Source organism: Cyprinus carpio, chromosome B13, assembly GCF_018340385.1.
Source record: "Cyprinus carpio isolate SPL01 chromosome B13, ASM1834038v1, whole genome shotgun sequence".
Lineage (NCBI taxonomy): Eukaryota > Metazoa > Chordata > Actinopteri > Cypriniformes > Cyprinidae > Cyprinus > Cyprinus carpio.
In genome coordinates this window covers 24916215-24929157 of record NC_056609.1, presented here as the reverse complement: position 1 = coordinate 24929157, position 12943 = coordinate 24916215, and the positions used below count along the sequence as shown (strand labels likewise).

The 12943-nt window shown below is 36.0% G+C and overlaps 1 protein-coding gene across 1 annotated transcript in view; it reads right to left on the bottom strand.

Moving 5' to 3' along the window:
• Positions 1-10254, bottom strand: part of hpse2 (heparanase 2) — a 70697-nt gene extending 60443 nt beyond the window's left edge. The window contains exons 1-3 of the mRNA XM_042737414.1: positions 9854-10254; positions 6960-7114; positions 6379-6540 (exon numbers count right to left, since the gene is read on the bottom strand). Of these exons, the coding sequence (XP_042593348.1) occupies positions 6379-6540; positions 6960-7114; positions 9854-10104 (568 nt within the window). The 5' untranslated portion in view covers positions 10105-10254. The remainder of the gene's footprint in view (positions 1-6378; positions 6541-6959; positions 7115-9853) is intronic.
• Positions 10255-12943: the final 2689 nt, after the last annotated feature.

The window sequence follows — 12943 nt, the reverse complement described above, 5'->3', positions numbered from 1 at the left end:
ATGCCCACTCTGTCTTCATATCCTTCTGTTGTGGCACATTTTACTTTTCGTGTTCAGTTGTTGTTTTATGGTCATTTAGAAGACCTTGAGTAATGGCCAATGTGGAAACATTCTGAAGAGTCTGTTATACATATTAGTGTCTCATTTATTTACAGTTCTGTTCACTCATGCCACATACTGAGATTGTAAACGTTCACGTCATATTTGCCAACATCTCTCTCTCCATATCTTTCTCTCTACATGTGGAGAGGTGGACAATAACATAAGCTCTGCCTTATTTTGTTTGATTTGCATTATAGTCACAACCTGATATTTTATAGCAACTTTAATGCTTAAAGGCTACTCCAAATAGTAGTCAGCAATTGCATTAAGCATTGTAATAAAGCTCTGTGAAACAAATCCAAGATGGCAAACAATATATTGCTTTATTTTTAAAAGGCAATGGCTGTGGACGTTTCAGGGCAGTGATAGTGTCTTTGCTAATTACATTAGCACATGCATGTGTGCTTTTTGCTAGCAACTGCAAGAAATATTTAATAATTTTAATTAGTTAATTTAATGAGTTAATAAAAAATAAAAAAAACGGAATTTAATGTGTTTTTTGTTTTGTTTTTTTAATTAAAAGAATAATTCACCCAAAAAAAAAAAAAAATTGCCATCTTATATGAGTTTGTTTCTTCATGAGAACAGATTTGGAGAAATTTTGCATTACATCACTGCAATGCTCACCAATGGATCCTCTGTAGTGAATGGGTGCCGTCAGAATGAGAGTCCAAACTTCACAATAATCCATAGGTAATCCAGTCCATCAATTAATGTAAAGTGAAAAGCTGCGTGTTCCATCAAGACGTTTTTAACTTCAAATAGTTGCTTCTGGCTAATATTCAAGTCCTCTATCTATAATAATGCTTTCTCCAATGAAAGAGTTGCCTTGTCTGAATCGGGAGAGAAATATGCAGGGATCAAAAACTGTTTACAACAGTCCCAGACAATAGACCTCAACAGTCCCAAACTGGTTCTCTCATGCTGATGGCATCCATTCACTGTAGAGGATCCATGTTGAATGACCCGAGCATTAAGTAAATTTTAACAAATTTAGATTTTTATTGAACTATTCTGTTTCAGCTACAAAAAGTATTAAAATGAAATAAAATGAGTTTAATCGTGAAGCATGCTTGACTTGTATATTTAATGCAGAACATGCAGCTTTGCAACACGCTAAAGAAAAAACGAATTGTGAGTCAAGCATGCTTCACGATTGCTCTTTGTATGGCCTACAGATACATTCAGCTCTTAGCTCTTCTGGGGAATATTGAGCATGTGTGTGAGTATCTGCTTAATGTCTCAGATATAGAAAAAAAATCATGTTTTCCTTCACAGGCAGAAACATCTGTCAGAGCCTCAGATCTATCATTAGCACACTATTCTACGTGCACTCACTGTGTTTGTGTTGAGTGCACACATGTGTGTTTTCACTGCTGCTGGGGGAGGAGGAAAAAGTCTCCAAACTCTTTGTGTCACTTTGAGCACAAGAAGAGAGAAGAGGACAGGAAGACTATTCGATGACGGGCAAAAGAAATTCTGCCATGCGGTATTCATCAAAATACTCCAGCAATCGTTTCAATGAAATAACCGCCCAACTCTGGAGCAATCGTTTCTAACTGGACAAAAACTCGGGCTCCACGAGCCAAAAAAACAGTTCTGAGCAACATGGGCATGTTACCCACACTTGTGGAGGGAAAACAAATGACGCAGTATTGTGAAATGGCACCATCTCACTTCAGACTGCATCTGGTCAAAGCCACTCCTCATTTTCGTTCAATTCTAAGCACTTATTGTATGCAGAATGATTACAGGAGGTTTCCCCACCTCTAGCCCATTTTGATGACATTTCCATTCTTCTAATGCCTATTTGAGGGCTCGAGCAGTTACTGCTGTCAACGAAAATGAGAGGCTAAAGGCTAACCGTCAGCTAGCTAATACCCAAACTGCCCTCACTGGACAACTTCCTGTCATTTGTCTTAGAGCAAACAGGCAGGAAATAGCTTCAAATATAACTATGCTGCATTTTAACATACTAGCATCGCGCAGACAGACTCCCTTGCATCTTTAAGTGGATGTAGGAGAAATGTTTTGAGCAGAGAGCAAAGCTGATTTAAAGGGACAGTTATTTATGATGAATGCTGCTCTCCTGGGAGTCTGGCAAACCGGTTCACAGATCTAAAGTGCACTGTGACCTCAGATACGCTAAGAATCACACGATGACAATTATAAAGCCCTCTAGATACAGCCGAGCTCTGAGCACACGATGGAATTTACCTTCACCGCGTTAAGCTACATATTTGTTGACACTTCACTCAATGCATGTGGAAGAGAGCCATTTCCAGGAACGGGATACAAACAAAGCAAGCATAAGTCATTTAGAGAGGTGTACTGTGGATATTTATCATACTTAATATGTCTGCTTGTACTGAATGATATATACTGTGCATCTGTAGTGGGGTTATGAATGCTATGATATTCACGAATCCATCAGCACGGGAAACGAACACACTGATGAAATGCACGGTTACAATGTCCAAATACACATTCTTTAAAGGTGAATGTTTCACTGGCCATTACTAGTCAATTCAATAATGTACGGGATTGATACTTTACAAACATTCTGGTTTGGGTTTGTTTTAAACACTCAAGCCTAAGTATTCAATTTCTCCATACAATTTAGCCTGTACGTATATACTATATTGTATGTATCATAGGATCATTTCAGCCTTCGTTGTGCTATTCAGTTTAATTGTTTGCTAAATGTTTTTGGTAACATTAAAACCTCTCATAATGTAAATTACGTAATGTTCACCATTCAAAATATAACCAAAAGTGGTAGCATCATCTTAATCTAACCACCTAATATTTGTAAAATGAATAAACGTATTAATTGATTGCTGCTAAATGAATAAAATGTCATTTTGAAGATTTCCTTTTTACAATTTGCATTATGAAATGCAACTGGTCTTTTATTTCCTGTATCTATTTAACCATATTGCCAAATGTGTCAACTGCTGCATACTGATTCTCATGCAAAGCCAATGGAAATTTAATAATTTGTTTAGTGTCTTGATATCTGAAAAACAGCTATAATTTGAGTATTTTACCCAGAATGAAAGTTTAAAAAAGGTGGAAGATATGCCACTTGGTATCATGCAAAAGCAACATTTTTTTTACCTAAAAATGGCAAATGTTTTATCTGCAGTCAGCCAGGTAGTATTTTGCTATTCAAATAATCTCAAAATGGCCTTACATATTAAAAAATGAACCAAAAAAAATTGATTTGGTGCAGCTGCTGATATTTATAAGCCTTAAAAATGTAGGTGATTCTGCTAAATATCTGTTATCACTATTTCACTCAATAATACGTCTTAGTAAGTTGACATTTAAATTCTTAGATTTATAATAAAAGCAATAAAATACAATGATGACTGAGAGATGTAACAAATAAACGTTCCTCAAAAGCCTGATGATCATATTTGATACTCACATTTTAACATAAATTTTTCTAAAGAAAAATATGTATGGATAATAAAATAAACCTAAGATGCTTCAGTCCATCCAGTATTTAACATCAAATATTACTAATGATAATATATATATATATATATATATATATATATATTTCACAGCAAATAGACGTGTACATATTTTTACAAACATATAAAATGCCTTTTACTTGATTTAAAAATATATATATATATAAACTCGATCAGATGACAGATTGTGTACAACAGTTTTTTTTTTTTTTTTTTATCAAGTCGATCATTTAAAGGCCTTAGAATTTTTTCTAAGGTTTTACAGTTTAAAAAAAAATGACTTGCTTTACCTTACTTTACATTTTTATTCTTATTCATTTGTTTAGGGTTATTTTAAAAATGTGCACATTTAACATTGTTCTTTTCTAGGAAATGCATTTTTTTATATAACAAAATAACAATGACTGAATTCTGAAAATGCATGCAGTGGATAAGCAGCTTAAACAACAGGCAGCATCATGGAACGTAAAAGCAACGTGGAACTGTAGCAATTTGAGAGCTTTGAGTGCCCTGACCTCGACTTGTCTCAGATGGTTTGCTTTAACTAAACTGGACTTAACTGTAGCTAGTGTAGAGTAGAAAACTAGTATGACCTTGGACTTGTCTCACCACGGTTTGTTTTAACTGGCAGGGGGCTTTCGCGCCTATTACTGATAGCTCTAATGAGAAAGGGTCAGAAAAGCCGACCTGTGCCGAGTGGAAATGGATGGGGCAGGGCTATCTCACTGCAATTCCCCTGCCACCTGCCAGTGACTGCGCAGGGGGCGTCCTGATTGCTAACAGACCCGTTTGTGCCGTGCACCCAGGTGTCTTCATTCTCACCAATCAGTCATGCACACGACGGGCTTTTTGCTACAGCACACATGCTGGGATCCACGGAGAGAGAGATTCCTTTGCTAAGTGTGTTTAGTTCTAATTCCTCTTACAGCCGCCTTGTCAAACGCAGATGTGCTTAAGAAGATGTTTGGAAAATAAGGGTGAAAGCTAGATGAGTGCTTTTTGCTGAATCTGGCATGAAGACGGTAAAGGTTTAGATATGAACAAACAACATTCAGCCTGTTTTATGCCAAGTGCAGTTCAGAAATTCTCATCTGAGCTTATATATCAATATTAATAAGAAAATGTGCAGCGTGACCCGCACTGGAACTCGCACAGCGCCTGACATAAAACTTAGGATAATCTTTCCACACTAAATCTGCTTTAAACAAATAATCTCTCTCTGGTTGACTGTACCGGATAGTGATTTGAGTTTACATTGAGATTACTGCAACAATCATAATAATAAAACAATGGCATTTGTGCAAAAAAAGCAGGTCTGTTAAAGAACCCCCCACCCCCCAAAAAAATAAATAATAATAATTCCCTTCATAGACAGATGAATCAGAATTCAATCACCAACAGTGTCTGCAACAAAAATCACTGCATGATCCAAACAAAATATCTTTTGATTATAGTGATTTAAATATGCACAGAAAAGACACCACTGACCTGATTCCAAGTGCATGAAAAAACCTTCCTGTTCTTACTATAGCAAGTGCTTTTACAAAGTGTCAGTTCTGAAATCATTGTCAGCTGGCCTTTTGTATATGTCATCATTCAGCTTCATTCAATCCTTGATCTGACATTTTCGGTACTACAAAGGTCTCTGACAAATCCTCTGAGATTTCTGCCTTTCAAACATTTATTCCCCCATAAAATGATCTGAACATTTTGGACAATGTCTGTGTGTGTGTAACTATGAAATCTGAAAATGGACACTGGATTTACAAACAGGCAAAGCACAGCTGTTGAATGTGATCAATAAAACCATATGCTTGGCTGACTGTTCGCCGGACCGTCCTGTATCTCATCATTTTAAACCTATGTGTTTCTGGAACAAGCAGCAACAATTACATCACTGCATTTGTTGGAGTACCTATGATCCTGGACATCAATGAGACAAAACAACTCAACATAGTTCAGACAAGCTTAAACAACATAAAACCGAACTATAAACACAGAAAGCATCCAAGACAACACAGACCTGAACAGAGCAACTATAGGACTAAAGCTTCCTACTTATTTTAAAAATCCTTCCTTCAACATCGTCACAATTAATATGCACCGTTCAATACATATGTGACCCTGAAGCATAAAACCAGTCATAAGTAGAATGTGTATATTTGTAGCAATAGTCAATAATACATTGTATGGGTCAAAATGATTGATTTTTCTTTTATGCCAAAAATCATTAGGATATTAAGTAAAGATATTTTGTAAATTTCCTACAATAAATATATCAAACCTTAATTTTTGATTAGTAATAAGCATTGCTAAGAACTTCATTTGGACAACTATAAAGGCGATTTTCTCAATATTTAGATTTTTTGCAACCTCAGATTCGTTGTATCTCGGCCAAATATTGTCCTATCCTAACAAACCATACATCAATGGAAAGCTTATTTATGATGTATAAATCTCAATTTAAAAAAAAAATTGACCCTTATGACTGGTTTTGTTAAAAACTTACACTCTCAGAAAAAAAGGTACAAAACTGTCACTGGGGTGATACACTTTGAAAAGGTACTGATATATATCTTGATATGAACCATTTAGGAAAAAACAAGGTACAAAAAGATGTATTTTTTAGCTTTTGTACCTTAGGGTACAGCATCAGCATTGTACCTTTTTGTCTGAGAGTGTATCTGTGTTATATCCTATTTTGTGAAACTCTGACACAAAAAACAAAAAACAAAGCCCAACCATGATATACACCGTATTAGCTCAGTATCTGCATGTTGCTGTAATCTCCTACCTGTTAACGTGACATCGCTGTAGATGTTGGAGAGCTGTTCTTTCAACAAGACCTGTTGCATCTGAGCCGCTTTCTCCCGCTGCAGTTCCAGCATCATGTCTGGGTGGCTGGCCAGCTTGCAACCCTTTTGTTTGTCCAGAGCGAAGTCACTGCGCACTATGTCTGCATGGAAACCGCGAGAATGCTTTTGGAGTACAAACGAGAGGACAAACTAACCTCTTAAAGCGCAATGCATGTGGTTTGCATTGTGGACATGTTTACTAGATACTCAAAATGTATTGCTTTCTCTTCCATGTTTATTGATAAAAAAGTCTGGGTAATTAAAAAGCCATTTCTTTTCAACAGGCATGCACTACATAAATGAAATGCATCAATATTTATTCAAATATATTTTAGATTTATGCATGCATATTTGTCCACATAGTATGGAATGACATCATTTTAATATCTTGATTCCAAGCAGTATTTCAATCAAGTTTTCTGAACTCAAGTCATGAAGTACAAAAAAAAAAAAAAAAAAAAACATCTCAATCAATATGCAAAATACCTGCCTAATTGAAAATGACCAAATCAGACCTCACCATCTTCATAGTTTTTGAGGTAATAGTCTGGTCCGGGCCCTCTAAACTTTGCAAGATTCTTCAGGTTATGAAACTGGAGAAAGTCGGTCCGTTTGCCCCCAAACCTCAAATAAGCTGGAGAGAGTCCCCGTGCCAGAGTGACTAACCGCTTGGAGCTGTGGATACAGAAACATAGATCACACATCCAAAGGCTCAGACAAACCCGAAGGGCTACAACAATACTGCACTGTACAAACCAAAAATTAGCAGTGGTTATCTTAAAGAGCTGTCTGCACCTAATTTAATTTGTGCAATCTAAAGTAGTTATTTTGATTGAGTCATATTAAAAATGCAGTCAAGTGAATTCAGTCATATTTCTTTTGCTTAATAAAACATGTCAGTTTAAATGTGACCATTTGAAGCTGTTTAGATTACCTGATTAGACTTTGTACAGTGCATAAAATCATAAAGAGAGCTTTTCTTTATGATTTCACACTATAAGAGTGAAGATGGACAGTACACTGAATAAAAAGCTGACTATTTTTCTTTAAAGTTTGTTTATATAGGATCTATATACTTTCAGATTATATTAGGTTGTATATACACACATTATACAACACAAAACGCACAGCATGCATATATAATATATGATAAAGCATATATAGCCTACATTGTATGCGATACTGTGTCTTATTTTATTTGCCGATGTAGAGTCTGTAAAGCCGACACGAGAAAACGGGATCATTTTCAGAGCAGAACAAGGCAATAATATCTCAAAGCTCATCAATAATTCAAAACGTCTATTTTGTTTATTTTTTGATATTTTTTTGTTTGTCAGCAGCGACCTGGTTTTCGCCATTAGACTGGTGCGTAACTTTCTTACGGAACCTCAGACTGACGTTCTTCAGATTTAGTGTAATGTATGATTGTGTTTTAGGCCGCAGTGCTGAAACAGCAGATTATTTCACAAGGAGCTGCAATCAGTGGTGCTACACGCTCGTTTCTTTCTAAAAAAAATACATACCAGCTTCTTTATTAGTGCCTTGCTAAATAATGAGACATAATACGGTATCAGTCGTAAAAACAGAAGCTGTAAAAGGTGCATATAAAAGTAGGCCTATAAATTGCGCGAATATTCCCTTGCCTTTGAGCGTAAAGAACTGATAAAACAAAAGAGGAATAAAATTAAATAGGAGTGAAATAAAATAAAATAAAAATACTATGTGAATTGTTTTGTGAAAAGCAAAACGACCTAAATTACCACATACTTTAATCGGTGAAGCCTGTGTTTGGACGGTGGGCCGAAACGGATTTTTAGAGAGAGAGAGAGAGAGAGAGAGGGAGAGAGAGAATCTCGGAAAGAGAAAAGTAACAAGCAGAGGCACACAAACTCACATTTCGCTCATCCGTTGTCACGTCCAATAATGTGAATAATTACATTTAATCAAACCAAACATGAAGCATGACTAAGCATGCTATTTTGGGGAAATTACAACAGCTAGAATCTAACAATTTAAAAGAACAAAATATTAGAGCAGCTTACGGCAGAATAATAGCGATATATTTGCGTATAAATATGTCAGCATTGTGTTATTATTGCTACCATTAGCATTAACATTATGAGATCGTTATTTTGAATGCAAGCATGTGCATATCCTTTGCCAAACATTATAAATATCACTATTAAGCTACCTCAAATCTGTGGAATCATATAAGATGGTAAAAATAACACGAATCTGAATGTCGTGGATATAAATGTTCAAGAAGTCATGGCAAATTCCGCTTTTTTATTCAGTCTGGGTTTCTTTCCATGTATTAAAAGAAATGAAGTAGGCCTACGCAAAATGTAAAAGCCAAACAAACTCCTTTGACTGCTTTACCACATAAATCTGCAATAACCTGTAGCCTACTGTACACAACAGAAATCTAACAATAATGCCACGACAGCAGACTGGGGTTCAGATTTATGTGGGCCAGTTCTTAAATTCCATTTTATCCAAAACCTCATCCAGACTATAATAATAATTTTTTGGTAATATTTCGGTAGTAAACACCACATCGATACTGAAACCTGTCCGGGGCTATGGAAGACACTTACATTTCGCTTCTCCGTATGGTTTTGTGTCTTTTCTCCTCTGGGGGCTGGGACACTCATATTCACTTCCAGGTCAAGCCCTTGTGTGCAAATTAACACAACCATTCAAATCTGCGCGTATATTCAGGGTTCGCGCTCTAATATATAAATTCATATTCGTATGTGGTGTAGAGAGATAGGCACACGGGCGAAGCTCATCCCACAACACCGTTTCACTGGGATTCAACAGATGTTTTTTTTTTTTTAAGCATTGCGCGTAAACATGTGGAATTGTACTTCACGCGTAAAATGTGCGAAAATAGATATACTAGTAATAGCCTACACTGGTATTTTACATGCCGCATAGAAAGACTATCATATCTCCAAAGAGTACTTAACATGAAGTTTATCTGTGAAAATAAACGAGTAAAAGGGTTTTGTAGTAGCATATGGCATCGTGTAAAAAAAGACGTTGTTCGATAGATTAAAAGTAGTAAAACAGCAGTATTAAGTGTTTGGGCAGCTATATGTTATTGGAAAGATTCATTGATAATGTCTAGTGGCGTTCCTGTTGGAAAATCCAGTTTAAGCCGGGTAGCTGTGCTTGGAACATGAAAGGTGGTTTCTGGCTGGTCACTATCTGGTTCAGCTTGACCAATTTTAAGATGGTATGTTGCTTGGCCAATGTGGTTTACCAGCTTTAAACCAGCTATCATGTACTAAAACACACCTACCAGCTAAGGACGGGTTCTCTCCGGCAGGATCTTTCTAATTCCACACCAACACATCGGCATCACCAAAGCATCATCGTGCGTAGGATGTAATTGCAAAACTGTAGTACCTTAAGAAGTCAAGCCAGCCATCCTTTACAATAGATGGATCCAACTGCAACGAGAGGAAGTTGTCATTCAAAACTTTCACCGGGCTTCGCGTATTCACGTCCAGTAAAATCAAGGTTCTCTCCAGAAAGCTCTGTCTCTTCCCTCCGGACACTGGTTTCCTGTAGGTTGCGGCGGAGGAAATGAGAGACTGGAGTATCAGTGCCAACCACAGTGACGAGCCGAACACTGGGCAGAGGAACTGCCTGGGCATCTTCTGTCCTCAAGCACCGGGCGGAGCGCAGTGAGGGAGATCCAGCAGAGATCTCCTTATAAAACCCGATCAAAAAGCACCTGAAGTGTTTTTATGCCCCTCCTTGAGCGAGGATCACTGGTGTCTCTTTTAGCCCCCCTATCTTCAGCTGTTTTGGAGTTAGCTGGAGTAAACTCACGCCCCAGGGCCAGCCTCCATCACACTGCTGCCCCTGCACCGCCCTCTGTAGTAACGCAACAGCTCTTAAAGGTAAGATGACTCTTATTTAACAGAAGCTTCTTCAGCTGGGGGGTATCTGAAACATAATTGCTCTGTCTGCACACAAAGTAAAAATGAAATAATAATAAGACGAAAATTAAATAAATCGACGCAAACAAAAAAAAAAGAATGGTTCTTCAGACGTTCCCCAGGGTTAGCAAAGAATCCTATTCTTTATCTAAAACCATTTATGGCTGTACAGTATATGGTTCTTTGGAGTTAAAAAGTTATTTTAATGTTACATTTATAGGTTCTTCAAAATATTTGGTGTTTGTTTGTTTTTTAACATCAGCATATGACTGGTTTCTAAACCATAGTTGTATCTTTTTGTATTTTGAAAAGGTTTTCCATGCAGTGGAGTTAAGCTGTAAAGTCATTTCTGGTTATAATTGGAAAGTTTATTTTAAAAGATCTGTTTTCCTGCTATTCCTATATTTCCTTTTCTTTAGTTACATCAAGACTGAATTACTAAAACAGTACGTAATTTAGCTTTAGTTGTCTAAAAAGAAGAGTGACGGTCCAGATGATTTCTCGTGGAATGTTCACTTTATTTTAAAACTCAGTCATGTTGTCGTTATCCTCGAGCAATTGACTTTTTTTGTGCATAAATGACTACAAATAGTTAAACGTTTAACATAAGAGAATTTAAAGTTGAGCTTTCTGTTTTTACAGATGAACATTGTGCAGATTTGCAACTGAAGGGTTATTAAAAAAAATCAACCTGTTTTGCGTTTTTTCGTCTCCGGGCGACCTATTTACAAGTTCATATAGTCTATTGATATGTTGATATACATTAACAAGTGATTCCACGTGAGGTTTTCTTCAAAATTACTATTTTTAAAAGACAATTTATACAGATAAAAGCTTATAAAACTCCGTGGGGGAAATAAAGAAATACACAATGTTGAAGAATAAATTACAATGCGTAGCCTAACTATGATAGCCTATACTACAACAATCGTTACATATTTATAGGGGAAAAATATATTACTTAGTGAGAAAAACAAACACCTGACAACATATCAATAACCTACTGACATAATAGCCTCTCTTTTTCATGAAAACGTGTTTATTGTAATTCTCCACATCGGGACCGGTGGTCTCGTATGAAGCAAACAATTTAGCATACAGAGATCACGAAACTACTCTAAAAAAACAAACAAACAAACAAAAAACACTCACCTCGTGTTCACCTAACGGGTCCTTATGTCTGAGAACGTTTCTTGCTTTATCTTTTTAAAATATTCGTTTACAAAGCCCCCAGCGTGAGCTAGTATTCCATCTTTTCGATAAAATAATTGTAGGCTATATAAACCATTGATAAATATTTCAAATGTATATAATTCTGGAGCAACACAGATCTGACGCTGTTCTTTGTACTGTCATTGCTGTATGCACTGCATGGTTTTGCTGTTTAATGTGAATATAAAGTGCTGAACATATGGTTTAGCCTATAAAAATTCGGCTTTATGAGTAGAGTGCATCTTTTGGCGTGGCACACCAGCGATCATCTCAATGGCTGACTGTGATGCTCTTAATAAACCAGAGACGTGCACAGTTCAGTGTATAGACAATAAAAGAATGCTCTGTCAACTGACTCACGACACTGATGTCTAATAACGGGAACTATGTGATTTGTCCTTCTGTGACTGACACTTTGGCCTAACATCCCGGGCGTCCTGCGAGAGTCCGCTTACTTTCTGCAGAATAAAGGAGAATTTAAAAAAAAGATAGAAAATAAGATGTGCTGTTTTTACAATATGATTCTTGGCAGTAAACCAGACATTTAAACTCAAATTTATGACAAGATTTATCAAGTTTTATACCAGAATTCCTTTGAAGTTCATTTTTAGCTTTCTAAACTGAAACTCACCGTTTCAGATATTATTGGGAGTAAATATATCAGACAGGGTTAACATTCAGTACACAGTCTTGTCGTTTATTGTGAAGCAAAACAATATAGGCTATAAAGTATTCCAGATTGTGCATCTTTTCTCCCGTTGTGATAAAAGGTGCGAGATTAAAATGTTTATAAAAATCCTTTAGCTATAAAAACAACATGGATAAAGTTCTAAACATTCTAAATAATACATTTAAGTAGTTAAAAATTTATCCGCATAAATTTGGCGTTTATTTTAGAATGCATTCAGTAAAATAAAAACCTTTCAGCTTCACTTAAAAAAAAAAAAAAAACTAGCATTTAATTTCTGTAAAAGTTTCTGGTTATGACATAATACTTACGCGCATTATTAATTATTAAAATGATGACAATAAGATTATGCTGATAAGATTGGAAGAGAGAGACTTGAAACTAAAGCTCAAAAGGTTTTACGTTGTACTGCGTTATATTAAAATTAAAAACACTACAGTTATGTTTGTATAGGACAGTATATTTTGGTCGGGTAATTTGTCAAAGTTCACATGCTAATTTAAAAAATACAGGTCAACAAATAACATCTTCAGATATTAATACAATAACAGTAAAAGGTCTACTCACCTGGTTTATGTACACTTAAGTTCATGTACACTTAATGAAGTAAGATATTTAATTGAAGAAGAAATTAAACAGGATTTTATGAAA